This window comes from Amphimedon queenslandica, unplaced genomic scaffold (genome assembly GCF_000090795.2).
Source record: "Amphimedon queenslandica unplaced genomic scaffold, v1.1 AMPQUscaffold_13267, whole genome shotgun sequence".
NCBI classification, from domain to species: domain Eukaryota; kingdom Metazoa; phylum Porifera; class Demospongiae; order Haplosclerida; family Niphatidae; genus Amphimedon; species Amphimedon queenslandica.
In genome coordinates this window covers 56470-79925 of record NW_003546497.1, presented here as the reverse complement: position 1 = coordinate 79925, position 23456 = coordinate 56470, and the positions used below count along the sequence as shown (strand labels likewise).

The 23456-nt window shown below is 35.0% G+C and overlaps 7 protein-coding genes across 7 annotated transcripts in view; 4 read left to right on the top strand and 3 right to left on the bottom strand.

The window, feature by feature from the left end:
- Positions 1–71: 71 nt before the first annotated feature.
- On the top strand, positions 72–1689 carry LOC109583926 (uncharacterized). The gene is made up of 3 exons (XM_019999453.1): positions 72–1127; positions 1220–1375; positions 1468–1689. Exons 1-3 carry the CDS (start codon positions 981–983, stop codon positions 1681–1683), a joined length of 519 nt encoding a protein of 172 aa, XP_019855012.1. The 5' UTR covers positions 72–980; the 3' UTR covers positions 1684–1689.
- Positions 1690–3131: 1442 nt separating this feature from the next.
- Positions 3132–4045, top strand: LOC109583924 (uncharacterized). The gene is made up of 3 exons (XM_019999450.1): positions 3132–3344; positions 3445–3621; positions 3678–4045. Exons 1-3 carry the CDS (start codon positions 3159–3161, stop codon positions 3930–3932), a joined length of 618 nt encoding a protein of 205 aa, XP_019855009.1. The 5' UTR covers positions 3132–3158; the 3' UTR covers positions 3933–4045.
- A 201-nt stretch (positions 4046–4246) lies between these two features.
- LOC109583929 (protein HAPLESS 2-A-like) lies at positions 4247–11597 on the top strand. Its single transcript, XM_019999465.1, has 15 exons — positions 4247–4435; positions 4772–4912; positions 6425–6556; positions 6640–6770; positions 6816–6987; positions 8043–8165; positions 8397–8527; positions 8590–8632; positions 8684–8859; positions 9230–9341; positions 9404–9539; positions 9594–9691; positions 10295–10553; positions 10813–10969; positions 11075–11597. The coding sequence occupies exons 1-15, from the start codon at positions 4247–4249 to the stop codon at positions 11577–11579; spliced, it is 2505 nt and encodes an 834-aa protein (XP_019855024.1). The 3' UTR covers positions 11580–11597.
- Positions 11594–12445, bottom strand: LOC109583930 (uncharacterized). Its single transcript, XM_019999466.1, has 3 exons — positions 12286–12445; positions 12080–12223; positions 11594–11973 (listed from the first exon to the last, which is right to left on the bottom strand). The coding sequence occupies exons 1-3, from the start codon at positions 12409–12411 to the stop codon at positions 11932–11934; spliced, it is 312 nt and encodes a 103-aa protein (XP_019855025.1). The 5' UTR covers positions 12412–12445; the 3' UTR covers positions 11594–11931.
- A 739-nt stretch (positions 12446–13184) lies between these two features.
- Positions 13185–14408, bottom strand: LOC109583925 (uncharacterized). The gene is made up of 3 exons (XM_019999451.1): positions 13890–14408; positions 13645–13833; positions 13185–13589 (listed from the first exon to the last, which is right to left on the bottom strand). Exons 1-3 carry the CDS (start codon positions 14115–14117, stop codon positions 13341–13343), a joined length of 666 nt encoding a protein of 221 aa, XP_019855010.1. The 5' UTR covers positions 14118–14408; the 3' UTR covers positions 13185–13340.
- A 1264-nt stretch (positions 14409–15672) lies between these two features.
- LOC100637132 (katanin p60 ATPase-containing subunit A1-like) lies at positions 15673–17471 on the bottom strand. Its single transcript, XM_011407176.2, has one exon. The coding sequence runs from the start codon at positions 17427–17429 to the stop codon at positions 15858–15860; it is 1572 nt and encodes a 523-aa protein (XP_011405478.1). The 5' UTR covers positions 17430–17471; the 3' UTR covers positions 15673–15857.
- Positions 17472–17536: 65 nt separating this feature from the next.
- LOC100637005 (probable E3 ubiquitin-protein ligase HERC1) overlaps positions 17537–23456 on the top strand; it is a 44537-nt gene continuing 38617 nt past the window's right edge. The window contains exons 1-10 of the mRNA XM_019999449.1: positions 17537–18192; positions 18631–19028; positions 19431–19532; positions 19729–19812; positions 20626–20727; positions 20794–20859; positions 21399–21567; positions 21884–22057; positions 22151–22338; positions 23202–23285. Of these exons, the coding sequence (XP_019855008.1) occupies positions 17592–18192; positions 18631–19028; positions 19431–19532; positions 19729–19812; positions 20626–20727; positions 20794–20859; positions 21399–21567; positions 21884–22057; positions 22151–22338; positions 23202–23285 (1968 nt within the window). The 5' untranslated portion in view covers positions 17537–17591. The remainder of the gene's footprint in view (positions 18193–18630; positions 19029–19430; positions 19533–19728; positions 19813–20625; positions 20728–20793; positions 20860–21398; positions 21568–21883; positions 22058–22150; positions 22339–23201; positions 23286–23456) is intronic.

Sequence of the window (23456 nt, the reverse complement as noted above, 5' to 3'; positions counted from 1 at the left end):
GAAGCAGGTGGTAGTCCACTAAATTTCCTAATAAGAGGAAGAAGCCAACAGTGCTAGATCAAACTTCCCCACTAAATGCAAACGAAACTGTGTTTACTTGGTAATGGTAGTGGTATCACGGTCAAATGGTTATAAGCAATGACTGCAATGGGACCAGCAACTTTATTTGAAAACAAGAGGAAGAAAAGGAAATGACTACCAGCACCAAGAAATGGCAAGAGGCCATTAAAAATTTTTATTATAATCAAAACAAATACTGAAGAGAGACTGAGAGAAGCTTGAGAGTTGAGACATAACAATATTAATATTATAAAGGACTTGCTACTGATGCTCAGTGCGAATGAATATTATCATTAATAATCATGATGATTTGATGAGAAAAAGAAGGAGTTAATATAGTTCTCCAATAGTCATTATGAGTTCAGTGAGGCCTAAGAAAAGAAGAACCATAGCACTAGAGTACTGTAACAATAATTCTAACACGAACGAGGTAGCAAAAGCAACCATGAGATCATTGTTAGGATTGATACATTAGACTTCCTGTTCCAAACACTATAATGAATGAATACATACTTTCTGTTCTAAAGCTTTGGATAGATGCGTTATTCACACATTTCCTGTTCCATAACACAATCACATGCATGCTTTTAACGAATGAATACATTGTACTTCCTGTTCCATGCATCATCTAACACTTTGGATCAAAGCCAATGTTAACAAACATTTCAGGAAAAATCAATTGCCCGGAAATAAGACAATTTGCACATTACATAAGCATTAATCCCCGGTACAAACTGTTTAACGTTAATGTTATATTATTTTAATGCGTGTTATTAATTTTTCAAGGTCCATTGATCAAGCTTGCTGCTTCACTGACCAAGGTCTGATTGTAAACTATATAAAAGGAAGAGAAAGAGAGAGAGAGAACAGACAAGTAAACAAACATTTCTACTACTAATCAACTTACAAAAATCACGATAATGAGAGCCTCTCATCTTTCTATTCTCTTTACGATATTGCTCCTAATTTTGAGTGCAGCCTCAAATCCAGTTAGACGTCGATCGACATGTGAAAAAAATAGTTTGAGTAATTTATTTGATGGTGCCTTTGCTACTAAATTTAACATGGTGAGATAGCTCGTTACATTATTATGCAGTGAAATGTGTCGTATCTTTATCATATATATTAATTACAGGTTATTTTTAATTACAATTTTTAGAATTCTCGATACAACACTAGTTTCTCTAATGCTCCTCTGGACATTCAAAAAATGTACAAGCTCATAAAACTACACAAAGATCTGTTATTAAATGAAGATGAACCATACAGCATATTAGAACCAGCTATAAGCAATATACTGGCATACGCTTGCAAAGTGAGTTATTACTATTGCAATTACTTTAATTTGTATAACTAAGAACTAGTACTGTATTAATTGTTTTAATTGTGCTACCATTTTGTCTACAGGCTACTGAATCACTATCAAGATTGTGTGACACAGATGAGATACTTCATTATGGTGTACATAAGATGATGGAAGATAAAGCTGGAAAAATTAGATCCTCTCTCTACACTAATGAATTTTATGGCAAGTGCCTCAACGATACAGCATGGCTGGAAAATGCTTTCAATGGTAAAGAAAGCCTTTTAAACTCTTTGCCTTATAAAGGATGGGGACAATGAATTTCAATTATCATTACAGTTATGATTATTATTAAATTTGTAATTTATGATTGATAAGTATTTGATATTACTATTAGTAGATCTTGAAACTAAACGAATGCTATAGAAGTTTCTGTGGGGTCTACCCATAATTTCAGCCTTCATGTAATTATTACTGATAAACTACATATGCATCCATTGAACCGGTAAAGAGAAATACCGTATTACAGCAAGAAACCACAGAGCTAGGTGCATTTTTACATTGAATAAACAAACAGGTGCATGAGGTAGTAAATAAACTCAATTTCATGAGGCGCAGTACCTACAATTGCATGCAATAATCTCAGAGAGTCAGGGAAAGCGCCTCACAATTAGTCACAATTATATTGTCATTACATGCATCACGTATGGCTGCACTGACGGGTAGTTGGGTAACCATTACAGGATGTAGCAATGACATGTGATATTCATCATTACCATGACAGTTTTCTGAGGATGCATTGAAGGGTATCATATCAGCATGACAGGTTATGAGGCAATTCCAACCTCATACAAATTATACTTGTATGAACAAAAGGTATTAGGCAATCCCCACGGGAAGTGAATCATACTTAAACCTCAACAGATACCAATAAGTATGCAATAGCCATTGTTCATGAGCTCACATGGTACCAAACTAACCCAGTGTGGGAATGACTTCAATGTTTGGTCAGAGCTATGCTATTCACAGCTATGTATGTTTTTACTTCGTACTTTTATTTACAGCTGCACAACAACAAATTATATAGCTCATCAATGAGTTTGGTGATGCACAACTTTTGCGAAATGAAGATATACAATGTACCTATACTACATACATCCTCATGTACTTTTAAAATATCATTTTACTTCGTGCTTTTATTTCCAGCTGTATAACAACAAATTATATAGCTCATCAATGAGTTTGGTGATGCGTAACTTTTGCAAAATGAAGATATAAATGTACCTATACTACATACATCCTCATGTACTTTTAAAATATCATTTTACTTCGTGCTTTTATTTCCAGCTGCATAACAACAAATTATATAGCTCATCAATGAGTTTGGCGATGCGTAACTTTTGCAAAATAAAGACATACCTATACCATGTTATATACATCCACATGTGCTTTTAAGGTATCATACATGTGATGGGACTATACTCATCTATGTTCACTTCCTTGAATTAAAATACAGAAGAGATGAGGTATACATGTAAAAGTCTATGACTCACTGTACATTCATTTGCCACTATAGTCAGGCTTCAGTGGACATGTTGTGGTTGAAACTTTATATCACTTGAAAGATTTCTCATTTGTAGTATGTGGGTGTACTAATTGCTTTGTGATGTAGTATAGATGCAATGTAGCTGGAATAGGTCATCAATGCATCACATGATACCTCATGAGCATATAAAAAGAGAGAAAGAAAACTAGATTTAGTATGTATATTCAACCACTCAAGTTCCCTATAATAATGATAGGCTCTATATTGTGGAGTGTTCTATTAATACAGTTAGCTACAGGATCTCCAGTAGTATCACGATCAACCAATGATTCAGAAGTTAAGACCTGCGATAGTACAGAATGCTGTAAATGTGAACGTGCTGAGACTCATAAAGATGTACTTAAGGAAGGAACAGCTTTAACAATAAATGAAATGGTAAGTGTACATATAATGAACTGATATATTTATTCATTACATATAATGTAAATTACAAGTTTAATTCACTGCAATAATGCCACTTTTTAAAATTATACAGGAGGAAAACATAAAAAGGATGTTCCCTGATTTTGATGAAGAAAGTAACCAGTCAGACTATATCAAGATTCACAGACTGAAGAAATTCCAATTGGAAATGATGCAAAAAGAAGGGAAATCAAATTTTCTAAAATACTTTGCATCATTGATTGATGAAATGATAAAAAACTCGTGTACGGTAAGACACAAAATGAATTGTGAGTAAATGCTGAGTATAATGTATCATTAATTTAGGTTTATCCAAAGGCATGCAAGAGTGGAAAACAGACAAGCAGGGCAATCACTGAGCTCAAAATAAGAGAAGAAGCAGAAAAAATAAATCATCGTTTGAGAAGTAGTCCATTCAAAAATATAGGCTGCGAGGTCACAGATAGTAACAAATGGAAAGCGTGCAAGATTAAAAAATACAACTTACTGAAAGAAATAATTGACATAAAAGACTCATGTTCGTACTTAGATGAGGATTGCAGCAGATATAATTATGACTAAAGTTTTCATTTGTTACATCTAAGGCACTTAATTACTGTAATTCAATCTTATTATTGCATCATGATATTTTTGTATAAATAATTTACTGAAATGAAATGGAAGTATGAAATCAGCATTATTTATGACAACATAGGCACAATGAGTAATTATTATTAAAAAAGAGCATAAACAAGTAATTAGATACAACCTCAAATTTGGCTAAAACAAAACTACCCCATCTGTGCCCACACAAATCAGCTACTAGTAAAAATTCTAGCGTAGCTACGTGCTGCTATGGTTACGTATGTAATTAATTGTTCGCGGACTGCACCAGCATGAATGTCTGCCTCTGGCTTCTTCTACTTATAATATTTGCTTACCAAGTCCCAGAGATAACCTCCTCCATTATATCTCAGAGCAGTATCAGTACGTGTGAGGCAGGAAATGATAAAGAGCCAACTACCAGTGAGGGAGGGCTGTGCAAAAAGAAGATATTAGTCTCCATGGCACTATCAGGGGGACAAGTTAGTCGTTGAGTATCAAAATGTCAAATCCCAGTAGTGATATACGGGGAATTACTGTTGAAGAAAGAGTCCTAAAAAGAAACAAGCACAAATTCTGTATGCATTTGAGACAGAAATCTCATACTATCTTAAAACTTGACATGCCAGAGAACCAGAATGAATTTTTGTGCTATTTTGAAACAAAAATCTGTAACTTCAACGCACAATTTTTTTCAGTGAAAGACATTAGTTAGTTAGTTCAGTAGAATGGGGCTTTTGCTATAGTTGCATTAAGTTGCTTGTGGGACTTGATATAATTAAAGAACTCTAGCTATTGATGTGTTGTTCTCATTGCAGGGAGAAACGGAATCACTGTATGCCAACATTGATCAAGCATATCAGGAAGATGAGACTGAGTTGAGTCGACTCAGGAGGCCATTCCGCATCGAAATATCAAAAACGGAAGTTGTATCTAATTATAGAGTTCATTATGTTGGTGTAAGTTTGATCAGATTTTTATTATTAATTATTATATTTATTATTTTATTATTATTTATTATTAGTTATTATCAGTTTATTATTAATACCGTATAGCGCTTTAATTTTGCGGAGCTAAAATTTTGCGGATTGACAAAAATCAATTTTTCGCAGAAATAATTTTTGCGGATTCGCAATGTTAGTGCCACACCTTTAATGGCAATTGAAATTTTAGTGGATCTTTAATTTCGCGGTTTCATGCTAACTGCGAAAATAGCGAAAGTTTAGCTCCTCGAAAATAAAGCACTATACGGTAGTGTATTATTGTTTTATTGTGGTGAGCTTGAGCAAACACCATTAAAATGATAATATGGTGTGGTACATGTGAATATAGCAAGATCTATTGTATTTAGACATTTACAGTATTTGCTCGATTAAGCGCCCTGGCATTTATTTCTTAACAGGGAAAAAATTATGTAAAAGAGAATAAAAAGCCCATAAGTGGATGGCCTTATGGTGTTCAAAACTTTACTCAAACAGTTAGGCTATCTGGGACAGTCTAAATGCCAGGGCACTTATACTGGGTATAATGTGCATATCTATAGTTGGAAAATATTAGCCATGGGTGTTTATTTAAGCAGAAATGTAGTACATTGCTTTGCTTGCTTAGGCATCATCGTCATCATCATCATTATCATCATCATTATCATTATCATTATTATCATCATTATTATAATACTAGGGAATGTAAACATTGAGGGGTGAGCATGAGCCATTGATTCACATTTTTGAATAGTTAAGATTAAAATAAATAAATCAATCCAGCTTTTAGTTTTTTATTATTTTCAATTTAAAATTTTTAATTTTATTTTATTTATATTATTATTATTATTATTATTATTATTATAAGGCATCAGGTGATCTATTAATAATAATAATAATAATAATAATAATAATAATATTAATTATTAATAATAATAAAATTATTAATAATAAAATAAAGTAAGGTTAAAGATAGGTTAGGTTAAGTTAGAGACACAACACAAAGAAATGATAAGGAAAATAGTATTTTATTCCTTTTTTATTTTTCTTGTTTTTAATTTATTATTTTTTATTTTATTTTTAATTTTTCTGTTTTTTTTTTAGTTTTGATTTACATGCATTTTCATTTTTCTATTTTCTTAATTTTTATTTTTTAAATTTATTATTATTATTTTTCCCTTTAATTTTTTTATTTTAATTTTTATATTAGTAATTTTTTAATTTTAATTTTTAATTTTTAATTTTTTTACTTTTATTATTAATTTTAAATCAATTTTTTAGTTTTTTATTTTTTATTATTAATTTTAAATTATTAACCTCCCGAGAAAATTAGTAGTATGTAAGTTATTTATGAACCTAAAATTAAGCAATCTGATTGGTCAATTGCAAGTAGGCACAGTAGAATTATTATTATTATTATTATTATTATTATTATTATTATTATTATTATTATTATTATTATTATTATTAGTATTTTTATTATTATTGCAGTCAGCTAATGGAAAACCATCAGAGACTTATTTTCATAAAAAAGACTGCAATGATGCTTGGCACTCAGAAACTCATGATCTAGCATGCGGAGCTCAAGTTGATGCTTCCGGTGACAGAGTTTGGGACAGTCAAGTAAGCACGAGGAAGATGCACAAAAAAGAAACATATTATTAGTATTATTATGTATACATGTATAACAATAATTATTATTCTAGGGGTTTTGTTGCAGATGCAATAGCTTGAATCAAAGATACATAAATCGTGCCGAGCTCGACTGCACAAATTGGCTATTTACAGGATCAACTGGATGGGGCTCAGCTCATTGCATGACCATGAGCAGCCTATGGTAGTAACTGTATCAATATGTACTCATTATTTTATTGTGCTAAAGGTATAATGTGTTTACCATTGATCCGCCATCTCTCCAGTACAATATAACAGTGAGAATACTTCAATTTAATGGTGTCAATAAAACTGCTGGCAGTCTGACTGCAGACTGGTCTCTGCTTTCAACTTTTAATTTAAATCCTACGAGAACGCTTGGTCGCTCATTAAATGGCAGGGTAAGTGTGTACATTCATTATAAAAATGGAGAAATCTTTCCCCTGATGATTTTTGGCAAAATATCTTGTGCTATTATAGTAGGGACATTGGTTGGATTTTGAGCAAATTTTAAATCAATCTTTGGCCAGAATTTGGAGCAAATTAAAAATTATTAAAAATTCAATTTTCATTGGGACCAGCTCAAAATTTTACACAACATGAGAACATGTCAATGTATCAAAAATTTTTAAAACGAAAAAGTTTTAATTTCATTTTTGGCAACATTATTTAAACCAAAGTCCCTGTACTACTCTATATGGTTTGACCCAATTTTTGAGCAACTTTAAAACTTCATTAAAAATTCAATTATAATCAGAATCAACTCAAAGTTTTTACACAACATAAGAACATGCATATGTATAAGAAAAAAAAATATAAAAATGGGGTTTTCATTTTTGGGGAAATTTGACCAAAGCCCCTGTACTGTAGTTCAGGGACTTCGGCCACATTTTTGAGGAACCTTTAAAATTTGTAAAAAAATCAATTTTGATTGGAATCAGTTCAAAGTTTCTCACAATATCAATGTATGTGCATCAGACAAAATTATAAAAATGGAAATTTTCTACTTACCATTTTTGGTGAAATTTGACTAAAGCACTGTATGTAGTACAGAGACTTTGGTCCAATTTTTGATCGATTTTAAAACTTTGTAAAAAAATCCAAACTTATCCAAATCAGTTCAAGCTTTCTACACAACATAAGATGCATAAAAAATTATAAAACCTGTGATTTTCATATTTGGCAAAACTTGCCCAGAGTTCCTGTACCATGAAAAACATGGTCTTTGACCAGATTTTGGAGTACTTTATAAATTCACGCAAATAATCCAATTTTGATTGGAATTTGCTCAAATTTCTGCACAACAAAAAATATAATTTTTATATCAATTTTATCAAAGAAGTATACTGAAATGCAATGTAGCACAAAGCACATGCACATGTACATGTATACATTGTATAATAATTATACTGTACTTATGCCTTTACTGTATGTATAATTATACTATAACATTAAGGTATTTGGAGAGATTCAAGGTGACTTACTTGGTGCACAAGGTCCAAGGGATTTTTCATACAAATACTTACTGATACCCAGTTTGACGCATTGGACTGGAGAAAGTCCTCCAGACCAATATGTGGTAAGTTTTTATTAATAATAATTTTACCATTTTGTTCATATTGGAATTACTTTTGAAGGTGTTGCTACATGTACACATGTACTTTGAAGCAACTTTTGAAAATTTTATGAAATTAAAATTTTAATCAAATTAATTAGCTCAAACTTTCAACATGCATGTACATGTACATAATAATAATTATTACATGTATGTACATGTACATGTACATATACATATTATTATTACTTTTAGAATGGCTCAGTTGACTGGCTAATGGTTGATAGACACTTGGTTGATCTCAGTGGCACAGAATGTGGCAAAATTGGAGTCTCTTATTCTGGCTTCAGACGCCAGCAGGGAAGGTGTGATGGATTCAATGGCTCGTAAGTACATTATTTTTCATGTGCTACAGTACATGCACATGTAAATCTTCATGTATGTATAGATGTTTTTATAATCAACCAATTGATCTATGGGAAGTAGACTACGTAAGTTATAGCATCATAACTGAATTTATTTTATTTTATTCTATTTCATAGTATCGTCTAAGAAATAATAAAACAGCAAGGTTCTTATTGTCAAGCTTTGGGAAGATCCATCCATCAACCAATGCCACTAACACATCGTTTATACTGAGATTCCTCCTGGAAGACCTCCACAATACGTTTGTATCTCTGAGGATTGATGCATCCGACATAGTGTTTGTATATAATGTGTAAGTACATGTACTGTATTTGCCTAATTAGAAGCCAAGCTTGAATGAACGCTCATCCTTAAAATATTCTCACTATAGACCTGCATATTGTACCCAATTTAGGTAGCCTATACTTTAGATTGCTCCAAATAGCTTAACTCTTGAAGCTGACCTATGGGACATAAATTCAATCCCTCCTTTTGGCAGCTTTTTTTTCTTTTTATGCAATTTTTCCACCCTGTTAATTATTAATAAATACCCGGGCTGCTAATCAGGCAAATACAGTACATGTTATTCATCTCCTGGACATACATGTACATTTACATGTACTACATCTAATAAATATTGTTATAATTATTATTGCATTCATTATTGTTGTATTATACTGCAGTGGTAGTGGAAGGATTGTTGATGTTTATGCTCTTGATTTTGAAGCATTGTCTGATAGCGGTAAGATTGTAGTGGATGTTGAAAACACTGGGGATGTTACTGCGGAGTTCTCTGTGAGCTTTATTCCATTATTTATAATTATTTTATTATTAAATGGATTTACATGTACATGTAGTTATCAGTTCTTAACTGTGGCAATGGTATCCACACTGTTCGTGCAAGAGTTCTTAACTTGGATCCGGGACAAATTCAGAAATCTGAATTCAGAGTCGAGTCTTACAGAGCAACTGGAGAAAACTATGTTTGTGATGGTGAGCACATGTATGGCTAATAGAAGGAGTTTGTTTATTTTTTCTTTCTTTTAGTTCATTTGTATGATTCGGATTATAATTTAATCCAAACTGCAACTGTTAATTTTAGAACAAATTCAACTTGCTTTTGTTTTGGATCCTGTGGATGCTCGGTATTCTAAATACATATGTACATGTACATGTACACACGACTCTTATGTACTGTACATGTACATTTGCACCCTTGCTACTTTTTTTGTTGTACATGAGGTTTGTGCTAATTCCAACAAGGCATTAAAAAAATTATCAGATTTTGAAAAATATGGAGCACCATTTTATACAATGTGCATTTTTATCCCAAAAATTGCTTAAATTACATGTACCTCAATTTTTATTACATTATTTTTATTTGCTACTATATGTGACATGGTCTGAGAAAATCAACCTTAAGTCCAATTTAAGGAAAATGAGATAAGGCCAAAAATGTGATAAGTAACAAAAATGTAACAGTGATATACGAAGGCTTATAGCTCGAGATGGGTAAGCCGCATTGACACGCAACAAGTACCAATCAATAGAGAATCGTAAGAGCAATTTTTTGATATAATAATATAATTTTCTAATTTTTTTGTGTTAAGGTCGATTTTCTCAGACCACGCCACATATTTTGTATACGCTACATGTACAGTAGATTGTACATACTACAATTACATGTACATGTATGTGTAAATGTACATGTACATGCTACATTTATTAATTTAATCTCTCATGTTTAGTGTGATAGTGAGGATGGTTTCTCTGTTGAATGTCCAAAACCTCCTACGATAGAAATTCACGCAGCCTCTTTATTTGTAAGAATATTTTTCCTTATCTTGGAAGCAATTGGCTTACAAGGAATAGTTGGAACTTTTGGTGGACTATTTCTCATTTTTGGTTTCATAAAACTAGCATTTGGAAAGATACTGTTCTGTCGACAGACAAAGGCACAGCAATTTGCCAAGGAATTAAAAAAGCAAGGAATCCTAGAAGGAACAGGTTAGCTAAAATCATTACTAATATACTGTATACCAGTTTATTTTCACTGTGTCATATTTTCGCAAATTTCATCTGTTGCAAAATTTTTCCACCAAAAAATTCTCCATTTCCATTGCCACATAGTGCGGACTGCATTTGCAAAAATTAATTCCCTAAAATCTTAGAAATGCAAGATTTGCGAAAATTTTCTACTGTGAAAATAAACTGGTACTACATGTGCTGTACATGTACATGTGTATTTTATCAATTATTTTTATAGGTCCAACTCTTGTTAAATGCTCTGGCCAGTGTAGAGGAGCACTGGCTAGTAAGGAAAGATTTAAAAGGAAAGTGATGAGATTGAAAGAGATGGGAAAGAAACCAAACAGACTAGACGACTGGAGAAACTACTCATACTCATGCACATGCCAAAATGAGTATGTACCATTATACATGTACATGTACATACATGTATGTGCATGTACATGTATTCTAATTATTATTTTTATAAATGCATAATTATTGTTGCCATGTTTTTGTAGGCTCACTGATATTAAGTTTGTTGAAATTTTGAAATCTGTTTTCTTTTTTTACTACTGCTGCATACTCCCATGTGTGTGGTTGGGTAAGAAGGTGATATGGGGAGTCTTTAGAGACACTGAGAAACAAAAGGCCAAAGCTACAAAAGCCGTTCTAGAGAAGGCAAGAAAAAAAGGGAATCTTGGCAAGTATGACTTTGACATCACGGAACAAGTAAAGGAGTTATACAGAGAGCCAGAGGATGATAAAAAATCAAAGAAAAATAAAGAAAAGACTAAAAAGAATAAAAGAACTAGCAATACAAAGGAAGGAAAAGAGGAAGAATCTGATGCAGAAAAATTCGGAAAATTTGATAAAAGGGACAATAAAAGTGCTGGAATTGTAAGAAGTGGATCTGATTCTAAAGGTTCCATTAATGAAGATTCCTATCATTCAATCACTGATACTGATGAAGATATGGAACCATATGACAATTCTGGGAAGGAAGATTTGGTTAGCGAACAATGATAATTAATTATAAGTTTATTATTAAATTTCCTGTCTCTAAAATGAACGTAACTGTGTCAGTGGAGTTGTTAATTTAATAGTGATTATTATAATATTAACTAACAAAACTATAATGTGAAAGTGCGATGGTCAAGTGATGGTCATACTTCATACTCGATAAAATTTACATGATGTATGTCCATTTATTTTTGCTTCTAAGTATTCATTCACTGCTTCATTCTCTGAGTACATGTTCTTATCTCTGGCCCATTTGCATTCATTGATTCTTGAGCTCCTCTTGTACAAAGTCAGTGCACGTATCAAGTGAGTAACTTCCATTTGTGCTCTCATAGCTATAGAAACTCCTTGTGTCTCAGCTGTATTGCATGGCAACCTCTCTTGTTTTTTCTTCCACCTATAGTATAGCATAAGTAAATAATGTAATAGAGTACCTGTGTTTATCAAAGCATGCATGAAAGACAAACTGCATGATATATTCATGTACATGTACATGCACATACTTCTTCACAAATGCTGTCTTCTAAATGAACAAGGACTTTGTGTACTGCAGCATCCTTTTCAATATCAGCTCTTAATCTTAGTATCTCAAGCATTGGTGACAAGTATTTTATACTCGGTAATAAAGTCACTCTAGTTCCATGATTCTAAGACAAAAGTGATTCATTAATGGACCATAATTATGTAAAGCATAGCACTTGTTGCTTACCAGTATTCCCCGTAAGAATCTAACTCCACTTTTTAGATCACTAAGTGCACTTACTGGGTCAGTGGTACTGCCTAATTGAAGAAGGGTAGCCACAATAAGAAGATATAAGCTGATGATTCTAGACATTATCTGTAATTACTATTGCTTGCTGTACTTTAACTGTGTCGATGATTGCTCTTGCAGGCTCTTATATATACAAATGCTTGACTAGCTGAATCAGCACATAAATGCTTTATGCTCACTAGTTGGCATGCAGCCATAATTGTGCCATACAGCCATAGAGCATGTATGTAAATGCATGCAGTATTCATTAATGTACTAATTGCATGGCTTCCCTCTGTGCTCCAAACTTTGCGAGGATGTTGCAAGAAACATTCCTTCCTCAAAACAAAACCCATATATTGAATCAAGAGGCAGTTCCAAAACTTATAGTGTAGATATCTTCCAGTCAGATCAATTACTGATAATTAGCAGTGCTATAGTTCTAGTGATGTACTACAAAATTTGGTGCTATGGCTGCAGTTTACTAACAGCTATAATTATCCGGATATGGGTGGGGCTGCTCTCTGCAGAGCTAGAGAGAGGTGGTGCTACAAAAATATAGCTATGGCTTCCTGTGCATTGCTCGGATTTGCTCAGCCTTTTCCTTCCCGTCCCCTATAAGTTTTCTCTCGTAAATCACAGCAAACGCTATTGGGTTTGGTCCAAATGATGTAAGAGTCCTGCAAACTAAGGTTTTATTTATTACCTACCTGTTCAGTGCATGTGAAGTAGATCCTAATAGCAGTACTCTTCCTGAAGCAATTTCTTTAAAATAATATTAAATATAGATCTATTGCCCAAGAGCTAGATGTGGGCAGTGGTGGAATGGATTATTATTCATAGCACCATCTTATTATCATAAATAAATAATACTATTAAATTCAAAATCATGTGCATGTTGTGGCTCATGTACAAGTGAATATGTGCATTTTAATTTGCTAACAGATAATTATGAATAATAATAATTATTTTAAATAAATACTAACATCCTGAGAAAGTTCAGCAGAGCTAGATTACATATTACAAGTGAAATATGTATCAAAGTAGCCTCTAACTTGTGACACTTTGCTGTCCTTTTTCATTTGATCTTTTTTCCAGCAGTAACATGCCTCCAAATTTCCTAAGTCTCCCACTATGTCCTTAGCTTTATGGATCACTGCCTTTAGATCTGAGTGTGCTGTTAACATCAATCTCATTTGTTGGAATTCACTTGGAGTGCAAGAAAAATTGGCATTGCCAACAACGAGTATATCATTTCTTATCTAGGTCAAAATTATAAGAATAATGAATCTATATTAAATTAGTTTATCATCTTACCATTTTACAGGCTGAATCAATTGCCATATTGATTAGTTCATTCACTGTTTTGATAGCCAATGGGTTTGTGTTGCCTTGATGAAGTTTGCCACGATATTGCTCCAATTTTGCTATGTTAAGCAACAAAGTCTCAACATTGTATTTCTTAGCTTCATAATTGTCATTCATTTGATTGTACAACTTTTGTGTCTGTATTTAAAATGATATTATGATGAATAATGATTTACAGGAAATTTTACACTTACCAGCAATACATCAGCAACTTGAACACCATAGTATAATACTTCCTTGGTGCCAGTATTGTAACACTTCTGTAATGGTGAAGCAGATGCTAGCTGCATAACGGCGAATGCAGTGAGAGCTGAATATAGCAAACTAGTGTGGAACATGTTGATATAACTTCTATAGTAATGGAGTATATTGAAAGATTCCTCTGTATTTTTCTTAAGGAGAAGAGAGTTTACTTGATGCATGATGAGTTTAGAATGATTCTTTTATACTCCTGGCACCATTTTGTTTAGCATGTAAATGTGGGGGAGGTAAACAGATATCATAATATCTCTCCATGGCAACACAGGAAGTAAGAGCGTGAAAACTAATATTTAGGTAGGCATGGTTGCTATGATTGTATCATTCATTGCTTCCTATTAACAGACTTTGTCACTACCTTCCACACAATGGTCAGTAGTCCTGGCTGCATGAGCCATGATTTAACAGCTCCATTGTCAAGGCCTTGCATGCAAAATATCAAAGTATTATGCACATTTAAATGATAAATAATGCTTGAAATGTATTAAATTTTACAAGCTATTCACATTCATCTCATTTTGCAGCATAAAATTAAAGATGTAAAAAAGGTGTCACCAAGAAAAAAACACCTTAACATTATCTCCTCCAGCTCTCCTGAGGCTCTCTATTGCATATAAATGAGTTTAATTAATGATGTTTCTATAAACCCTCTGCATGGCTGCATTGTGCATGCCCATTATAGCTACTATTAGTTATAGACTCTAATCACTCTATAGCACAATAAAGAGAAGTATGGCAGCAGGCATGACCTTCTCTCCTCCAAATACTAAAAGCTATAGTAACCATGGTTTCTTTGTTTAGATACTCTATCCACATCAAAAGGATGTATATACTACGTCAGTGCAGTCCATTAGCACTGTTTACATAATGGTATCATTAGCACTGTGTATCATTAGCACTGCCAGGTATCTAAGAAACCTGATTTTGTCATTATTATGATGTAGATGATTAACATGACCAATCATGGACTACACTTGAAATCGGTGTATGTAACCATAGCTATATAACACAAGACTGCATGCATGTTTATAGTAATGTTGTGAATAAAAGTCCAGTAACAAGCATTTTGTATTATTGGGATGATCCCAGGTAATGCAATTAAACTACGTGGACTTCCCAACCTCCTTAAAACTTCTCATCCGTTGGGGGATGATAATGAATACATTGCTTAAAACTTCTCATCCTTTGGGGGATGAAAATACATACATTGCTTAAAACTTCTCATCCTTTGGGGGATGAGAATGCATACATTGATATGCCGAATATAGAAACAATCTAATTGAAGAATACTGTCTAGAAACTTTCTAAAAGGTTTCAGTAAAAGTGCAGATTGCATAATGGCTTTATCGATTGCCAGAGGCACCACAACAAGCACCAATAATCAAATAAATCAATAATTTCACAGTGAGAACATAATGTATACATGTATATACATTGTACAGTACAAATGTTCCCCATTAGTAACAATATTATGCTTTTAGTATCATATTTTAGTTCACATTAGCATAGCTTATTTGTCCTATAATAACTTGAATCTTATTTCAATATGGTTTCGAAGACATAGGAAGGGATAGGAAACAGGGCTAGACTGAGGTACTGAAGTACACAATCTGGTTCCTCTTTCCATTTCCTATTATAATGCTGACACTTGACACTACAAAACTGAACTAACTATATCATAATAACTAATGCGAAGGTCAATGGCTAAGATAAAGCAGGTGGTGTTGTGAATGATGTTAGAGCAATGGATGGATTCAGTACACATATGATAATGTGACATAATAAGATAATAAATTATTATCATAAAGAGAGAGAGAGAGAGAGAGAGAGAGAGAGTGGAATACAAGTAGATACGAATCATAAATGTGTGAAGAGGCAAAATACATGTAGTGTCAGTTATTCATTTAAACAGACCCAAACTCTTCCATCCATTTTTCATATCTTGCTAAATCTTCGCTTGACACACTCTTGGAACAACGCTGGAGTGCAGTTGCAAAGTCCTCATCAGTCGTGGGCATTTCTAGTTTCTCCTTTAAATCAGGTCGCTCCTTTAATTTGCTCATCCCTTTCTCTTGTATTAACTGTCTCATTTCTTTGTCTTCCATCAGTCGTCTCATGCTCATCATTGATGCATCTCTGCAGAGGCTAGTTATATCAGCTCCACTGTATCCTTCGGATGACTGAGCTATTTTATCTAAATCGACTCCCTCTGCTAGCTTAACCTCTTTCAAATTGATATCTAGAAGTGCTCGTCTTGATTCCTGATCGGGTAGCGGTATGTAAATGCGTTTCTCTAGTCTTCTTCTAAGAGCTTCGTCTATATCCCACGGGTAGTTAGTGGCTGCTATAACGACAACCATTTTACTAGCGTCTTCCCCTCCTCCTCCTCCTCCACATGCTCCTCCCACCCCATCCATTTGAACAAGGAGCTCTGATTTAACACGTCTTGATGCTTCGTGCTCACTCTCACTTCCTCTCTTGCTAGCTATAGAGTCAATCTCATCAAAGAATATAGTACTGGGCGCATAATGACGGGCCATTTCAAATAATATACGAACTAGTTTCTCAGATTCTCCTCTATATTTAGAGCCAAGTGTTGATGATGAGACGTTAAAGAATGTGGTTCCGCATTCCGTGGCAATAGCTTTAGCAAGCATCGTTTTACCAGTACCTGGAGGGCCAACCATTAATATGCCTTTCCACGGTCTGCGTATTCCTTTGAAGTAGTCAGGCATCCATAAAGGTAGCACAATAGCCTCTTCTAGTAATCTCTTGGCTTCCTTGAGTCCAGCAATATCAGACCATTTGACGTTGGGATCCCGTAAGAGTATATCTCTCTCCATTATCTCTACAAGGTCTTTATCGTAGCCGTGGTGATCAAACTTTCCGTCTTTATTCTCTTTCTCTTTCTCGGTCTTCTTGGGCTTATTCTTGTCCTGGCCTGCCCCTCCCCCTCCAGGCTGCTTCTTAGCCACGCCCACAGACTGACGGACGTGGGGAGACCCTCCGTGATCCCGCCCTCCCCCTCTTGAGAAGCCTCTCCCATTAATATCAGGATTGTGCTTACGTAGCGGAGGTTTTGAGACGTGGGGTTTCCGCTGAATGTTGTCTTCGGAGATTCTTTTCTCGTTTTCCTCTCCCCCACCCAGATGGTGTTTCGATACAATGTGAACCGGTCGTACAGGTGGGCGTGACACTGGATCACGTATGGGCGTGTCCTGCGATTGCTGTTCGAGTCTACGATCCTTAAAACTGGACAAAGTAGATCTCAACGATAAGACAATTTCTAGTTCTTTTTCTAGCTCTTTTACTAGCTTGAATCCTGACGAACCCTCCCTGATAGGACTCTGTAGTCTCTTTAACGACCCAATGGCAGCTGAATAATAGATTTCTGACTCTTCATAATTGCCAATTAGAGCTAGTTCTCGTGCCATTTTGACGTTCTCACTCGTATCAAGATACAGACTGGAAGCCATTTTGAAAGAGGTGTGATGGGCGTGACGATACCCGCCATTTTGAAACCCATAGAGCCCGGGAAAAACTAATGCGCATGCGCTTCATTTCCGCATTTTGCATTTGGGCGGGACGGACCACGCCTGCAATTTAAAGATGGCGGCGTAAAGGAACGCTGAGAGAGTATGTACGAAGAACTCCATTTCAAAAACTGTGGGGCAAAGAAAGGAAAGGACAGCGAGTGGATAAAGAAAGGGCTGACCTCCCTTCTTCACCCCCAGACTGCTGCTCAACTTTATGACGAGCTAATTCAAGATGGCGATGCTGTCCCAATAAAAAGAGCTGATACAGACCTTGCCATAACTAGTGAATTCACTGCACCTGATAGCAAAGAGGGACAGAGACTCTATGAGAAGTTACGGGCTCAATTACGTGACTCCCTCCAGCCTTTTGGCCACACCCTCTCCTCTGTCTTGTTCCGCAAGCAAGAAGCAGTTTGGAGACGTGTCGTCATGGCAACAAAGAACTTTTACTCTGTCGAAAACTTGAAAGTGGTCCTGACAAAATTATCGGAAGAAGAAAATAAAGAGAATGCAGAAAATGATGCCAAGGATCAGAAGAAAGAGGGTGGTGGGGGGGTTGGAGTTAAACCACCGGATAGCGTTCTAATGGAGGTTGGGGTTAAAAGTGGCGTCTCTCTGACCTTCTCTCTCCTTCGGCAAATGTGGGATCAGCTCTCGTGGCAACAGAAGCTCCACCGATCGTTACAGGAAGCTGGCGTTCTTGGTAAGCCTACATGTAGTCATGTACACTTATGCAGTGTGTATTTTTAATGACACTACATGTTAGGTCTGAATTGTTGCTATCACATTTCAGTAGTATTTGAGTTATTTGCAGTTAGTGTTAGGAATCAAGTGTCTACTACTAACTAACTAGCGACACTTGTAGTTCTGCTGAATTTCATACTTACATGTACATTCTCCGCTTCCATTTTTATTGCACTTATAATGTAGATTTTAATTATGAAACGGCACTATTATGTCATTGATTAATCTCTCCCCTGTCTCTCTCTCTCCCCCTCTCTTCCTTTACACTGGAATGAAGCTTCTTCCTCTCCTTGTATAAGTGTATATATACCTCTTTTAAATTGCTTTCTTGATCAATAAAATGTACAATATTTTATACATGTATTTCTTTCTCTCCCCCCCTCTCTCTTCAACATAGATTCATCATTCCCTGTACCGCAAGTTCTCTTGCCTAAAGAACTATTAACTACAATAGTGAACACTTTCCTCTCTCTCCCTCCTCTGTCCTTTAACACTTCCACTCAATCTCTCTCACCACTAGCCTCCTCGTGTCTCTCCCAAGGAAAAGAGTTCCTTCACTGGATTATAGCTGCTTCCTCTTCTGTCAGTTCTGAGGAGAGAAGGCTAGCATTAGAGATTTCATTATTAATTACACTACAAGAAGGGACACTCTCTAGCATTAGCTCCTGGGCCCTCTCTGTCCTTGAGGTAATGGCTGGATATAAGGAAACTGGTCCTGGTAATGATGATTTATCACTTCCTTTTTTGTCACTGGATGTCTGTCAGTTTGTATTGAAAGAGATTCATCACAAAACTGTATGTATTCATAAATATTGCTACTATACACGATCTACATGTACATGTTCATGTTATTGTTATTATCGTAATTACCATCTACTAATAAGTAAAAAAAATATCTGTCATCATCATCATTGTTATTGTTGTTATTATTATTATTATTATTATTATTATTATTATTATTATTATTATTATTATTATTATTATTATTATTATTATTATTATTATTATCATTATAACAAGAAAGACTCAAAACAGACAAAAGGGAGACAAAAAGGGAGGACCCTGTATATAGAAAGAAAAAAGAAACAAAAAAATAGAAAGAGAAACTACATTATTATTATTATTATTATTATTAAGAGAAGCCTTGAATTTTAGTTTTATTTGTTGCTGTTTTTGTTCTTGTTGTTGTCATTGTAGGATGTCAGTAATAGCAGAGAATGGAAAGAATTTATTCCCAAGGAGGTTACTCCTAATGGTCATGTTACTGTAATGGAGTTTATTGGTCAATTGATATGTGAAGTAAGTACATGTACATGTACATAGCGCTATGCATTAATATTAATGTACAGTACATATAATGTTATTGTGCGTTATTCAATCATAAATTTCCCCCTCTCTCTCCTCTCTCTCTCTCTCCTTCTCTCTCTCTCCCTCCCTCCCTCCTCTTCCTCTCTCTCTCCTCCCTCCCTCCCTCTCTCTCTTCTCCCTGTACTAGTTATATGAAGGCTCCCAGTCCTGCATTAACTCATTCTGTGGTGAGAGTAATGTGGAGAGAGAAATCACCTCAACAACATCTGATGTAAGTCTATAACAATGAAAGGGGACAAAGAGGGAGAGAAATGGGATGCAGTGAAATTGCAATGTTAATGGATCATTATGTTCTTATTAATATCTTAGCAACCTACATACAGCTGTCACATTAGTTTTTTGTAACATATGTTTCTGGGCCACTGTTTTTGTCACTCAATCATGCATGTACATGTAGAGTGCTGTCATAGCAACTCTTAGCAGTGAAGTCATTTCACCTGTAATGTAATTTGTTAACATTTGTTTACTAACACATGTAGCATTTATACACGTACATTGTACACATACATGTACCTTATATTTATATGCATGCATGTACAATACATGGATATACATGTACATGTACTGCCTTATACGCATAATACATGTACATGTATACACATATGCCATATACCTACACATGTACATGTATAATAGTGTGCATGTACATGTATAATAGTGTGCATGTACATGTATACATGTACACATACTGTATGTATGCCATATACATGTACATGTACACTATTATAGTGTGTATGGTTGAGGCTGCTATCCGTCCATGCATATAATTAGATTAATGTTAAACAATAAGAACGATTTGTTTTATTTATTGCTTGCCTTGCACCAGAAGCAAAGGTGGGAAGTCCATGCATGCATGTACAGTAGTTGTTCCAATATTGCAAGGGAATTATTCCAATTGATTGCAGGAACTAGCAGTAATTAATAGTAACACTAACAGCTTTATGTTTACTACTCATGAGAACTACACCGTTTCATAATTTATCTAATTAATTGATTTATTTATGAATTTATTTTATTTGTATAGGCCTATGCATTTGGTAGTAACAGTAGCCATCAGTTGGCGATGGGCTCAACTGAGAAATTACTTAAAGCAACTCCAGTACCTCACATGAACAATATACAATCAGTAAGAATACATATACATATTGTACAGGTAATAGTACACTGTACACATAATTATCTCTTTTGATAGATAATTGCTGGGCAGTATTGCACTTTTATGGTATTGCACAATGGAAGCATGAAATGCTGTGGAAAAGTAAATGATGATATAATAATAATAAATAATGATATTATAATTATGACATTAATACCACTATAAGCTTGCATGGTTTTCACTTGCACGCATACCCTATACTAGTTAATTTTCGTGGTGGAATTTTTTTGCGAATCTTGCATTTCTAAAGCCGGGTTCTCAATATGACACATCCACTTCCGTCATGACCGGAAGTGCTGTATAAACCAATGGGAGCATGCTTCATGTGTCAGATTAGAAACCATTTCCATTCTGACGCATTGACGCATTGACACATTCTCCTATTGGTTTATACAGTACTTCCAGTCATGACGTTAGCGCATGAAAAACAAAGCGTCGTATTGAGAATCCACCTTAAGATTTCGTGGAATTAATTTTTACGAATAGCTTGCATACTGCATTATGTAGCAATCGAGATGCAGAATTTTATGCTGGAAAATTTTCATGACGGAGCAAAAGACGCGAAATTTTCAAAAATATTTTACCACGAAAATAAACCGTTATACGGTACATGTACATGTACATCTTCATTTGATCTCTAGGGTAGTTATGGTCGGCTTGGTTTGGGTACCAGTGACGTGCAGACCTCAATCAAGGACTTGGACACATTTCCTGAAGGGACACTCGTCAAGTCCATGGCAACGTCACGAGGATCTGATGGACACTCTCTCGCTGTCGATAAAAATGGAAAAGTATACAGCTGGGGAGAAGGTCAGTATGAGAATACATATACATGTACTCTGTACAGGTAATAGTACACTGTACACATACATGTAATGTAATTACCTCTTCAATAGATACATGTAACTCTAGCAGCAACTGAAGCTAATTGAAACTATTAAACAAATAACTGAAATTTACTGACTCCAAATTTTTGTAACATTTTTTGATGCATATTGATACTCTTATGCTATGTAGAAAGCTTGAACTGTTTCCAAAAAAGTATTTTAAAGTTATGACCATTTTTAAAACTGAGGCTGTTTTGAGATAACTTTAGTTTATACTTTCTCTCCTCCCCCTCTTACAGGTGAATATGGTAAACTAGGTCATGGTAACAATACAACACAGAAGACTCCTAAGCTAATTGCTGGACTCTCCAACAAAGTGATTAGATCAGTTTCTTGTGGCAATAGACACAGTGCTGCTGTTACCATTGACAATGAATTATGGACGTGGGGAGAAGGAGAGCATGGCAGACTAGGTAAATAATAATTAATTAGCAGTATGTGGGGCAGTTATAGTGGGCGTGGTCTTAATTTTAATTAATTACTGGTGGGTGTGGTCATAACTTTAGGTCATGGTTCTACAACATTGTCTAAAGTCCCAGCTAAAGTTGAGTCCATTGGTCCAGTACAGCAGGTCTCTTGCGGTGGTACTCATACCCTGGCATTGTCTACTGATGGTGGGACTGTCTGGTCCTTTGGATCAGGAGATACTGGGAGACTGGGCCATGGGGACACACAGAAACAAATTAAACCAAAAGTAGGTGGTACTAGTTGTGTGATACTCTCTCTCCCTGTATACTGTATTATTATTATTACCATATGGTGGGAATTAAATTTGGTGTTTTGGTATCCATTCGCCAAAATGAAATCCGCCATTTTGAGCCATTATACACATGCTAAATGGTGCGTGGCCACAAATTTGTCAAAGTAAAATTTGCCAATCACCAAAATTTCACAATTTGCCAAATTTTAATCCCTCCAAAATTTCCCACTATATGGTAATACTTTTTAGCAGTATTGAAAAAAAACTTGTGTCATAATGTACACATCTTTTTAGTGTGTCAATGAAATGATTGCACAGACCCTGTATTATGTAAAGACCCCTTTATGCAGGCCACTTATTGTATGTGTACATGTAAAATGTAGACTATACCATATCCTACTGTATAATTGCTAAGAATGCTTGTACTGACTGAGTCTCTGTACTTTCATTATGACAAAGGATGGGGCTTGTTGGATTATATGATCAGCCTTTGAGTGTTTCCATGGACACTTTAGATCAAAGATGAACCAGATGCTCATCATCTGTTCATATTGTCCATGTACATGATGTGTGCATTACTGAAAGGTTTCCAGACTGAAATAATTAGAGTGGGTGGTTGAGGTACATGTATACATACATGTTTACATGTACAGGTAGATTAGGTTGCCCCTGTTTTTAGTGTACTGATTTAGGATGTAATACGAATGTATGTAGTCCAGGAGAACTGAATGGCATATTGCATTTCCTTCCAGATGTTAACCATCATTGATGATACAGTCCAGATGGTGCACGTGTGTATGATTTAATATCAATGATGTAACTGACTGACTGTATGGTGTAATGTATGTCTATATTAGGTTATTGAGGCTCTCAAGGGTCAACTAATTCAGAAGGTTTCAGCAGCTAATCAGTTCAGTATTGCACTAACAAAAACAGGAAAAGTATGTTAATGACATGTATTTGTATATTATGTTTTACACCTCCTCTCTCCTCACCTCTCTCTCTCCCTCTCTCCTCACCTCTCTCTCTCCCTCTCTCCTCACCTCTCTCTCTCCCTCTCTCCCTCTCCCTCTCCCTCTCCCTCTCCCTCTCCCTCTCCCTCTCCCCCCCTC

What these genes read in the sequence shown, in the direction of transcription:
- LOC109583926 (XM_019999453.1), top strand. Translation starts at nt 981, where the DNA reads ATGAGAGCCTCTCATCTTTCTATTCTCTTTACGATATTGCTCCTAATT. An exon ending in TTGCTACTAAATTTAACATG is followed by an intron (nt 1,128 to 1,219) that starts GTGAGATAGCTC and finishes TACAATTTTTAG; the next exon opens with AATTCTCGATACAACACTAG. An exon ending in TACTGGCATACGCTTGCAAA is followed by an intron (nt 1,376 to 1,467) that starts GTGAGTTATTAC and finishes TTTTGTCTACAG; the next exon opens with GCTACTGAATCACTATCAAG.
- LOC109583924 (XM_019999450.1), top strand. Translation starts at nt 3,159, where the DNA reads ATGATAGGCTCTATATTGTGGAGTGTTCTATTAATACAGTTAGCTACA. An exon ending in CTTTAACAATAAATGAAATG is followed by an intron (nt 3,345 to 3,444) that starts GTAAGTGTACAT and finishes AAAATTATACAG; the next exon opens with GAGGAAAACATAAAAAGGAT. An exon ending in TGATAAAAAACTCGTGTACG is followed by an intron (nt 3,622 to 3,677) that starts GTAAGACACAAA and finishes TCATTAATTTAG; the next exon opens with GTTTATCCAAAGGCATGCAA.
- LOC109583929 (XM_019999465.1), top strand. Translation starts at nt 4,247, where the DNA reads ATGAATGTCTGCCTCTGGCTTCTTCTACTTATAATATTTGCTTACCAA. An exon ending in TTGGATCCTGTGGATGCTCG is followed by an intron (nt 9,692 to 10,294) that starts GTATTCTAAATA and finishes TCTCATGTTTAG; the next exon opens with TGTGATAGTGAGGATGGTTT. An exon ending in AGGAATCCTAGAAGGAACAG is followed by an intron (nt 10,554 to 10,812) that starts GTTAGCTAAAAT and finishes TTATTTTTATAG; the next exon opens with GTCCAACTCTTGTTAAATGC.
- LOC109583930 (XM_019999466.1), bottom strand. Translation starts at nt 12,411, where the DNA reads ATGTCTAGAATCATCAGCTTATATCTTCTTATTGTGGCTACCCTTCTT. An exon ending in GATTCTTACGGGGAATACTG is followed by an intron (nt 12,224 to 12,285) that starts GTAAGCAACAAG and finishes CTTTTGTCTTAG; the next exon opens with AATCATGGAACTAGAGTGAC. An exon ending in AAGACAGCATTTGTGAAGAA is followed by an intron (nt 11,974 to 12,079) that starts GTATGTGCATGT and finishes GCTATACTATAG; the next exon opens with GTGGAAGAAAAAACAAGAGA.
- LOC109583925 (XM_019999451.1), bottom strand. Translation starts at nt 14,117, where the DNA reads ATGCATCAAGTAAACTCTCTTCTCCTTAAGAAAAATACAGAGGAATCT. An exon ending in AAGTTGCTGATGTATTGCTG is followed by an intron (nt 13,834 to 13,889) that starts GTAAGTGTAAAA and finishes TTTTAAATACAG; the next exon opens with ACACAAAAGTTGTACAATCA. An exon ending in TTGATTCAGCCTGTAAAATG is followed by an intron (nt 13,590 to 13,644) that starts GTAAGATGATAA and finishes ATTTTGACCTAG; the next exon opens with ATAAGAAATGATATACTCGT.
- LOC100637132 (XM_011407176.2), bottom strand. Translation starts at nt 17,429, where the DNA reads ATGGCTTCCAGTCTGTATCTTGATACGAGTGAGAACGTCAAAATGGCA.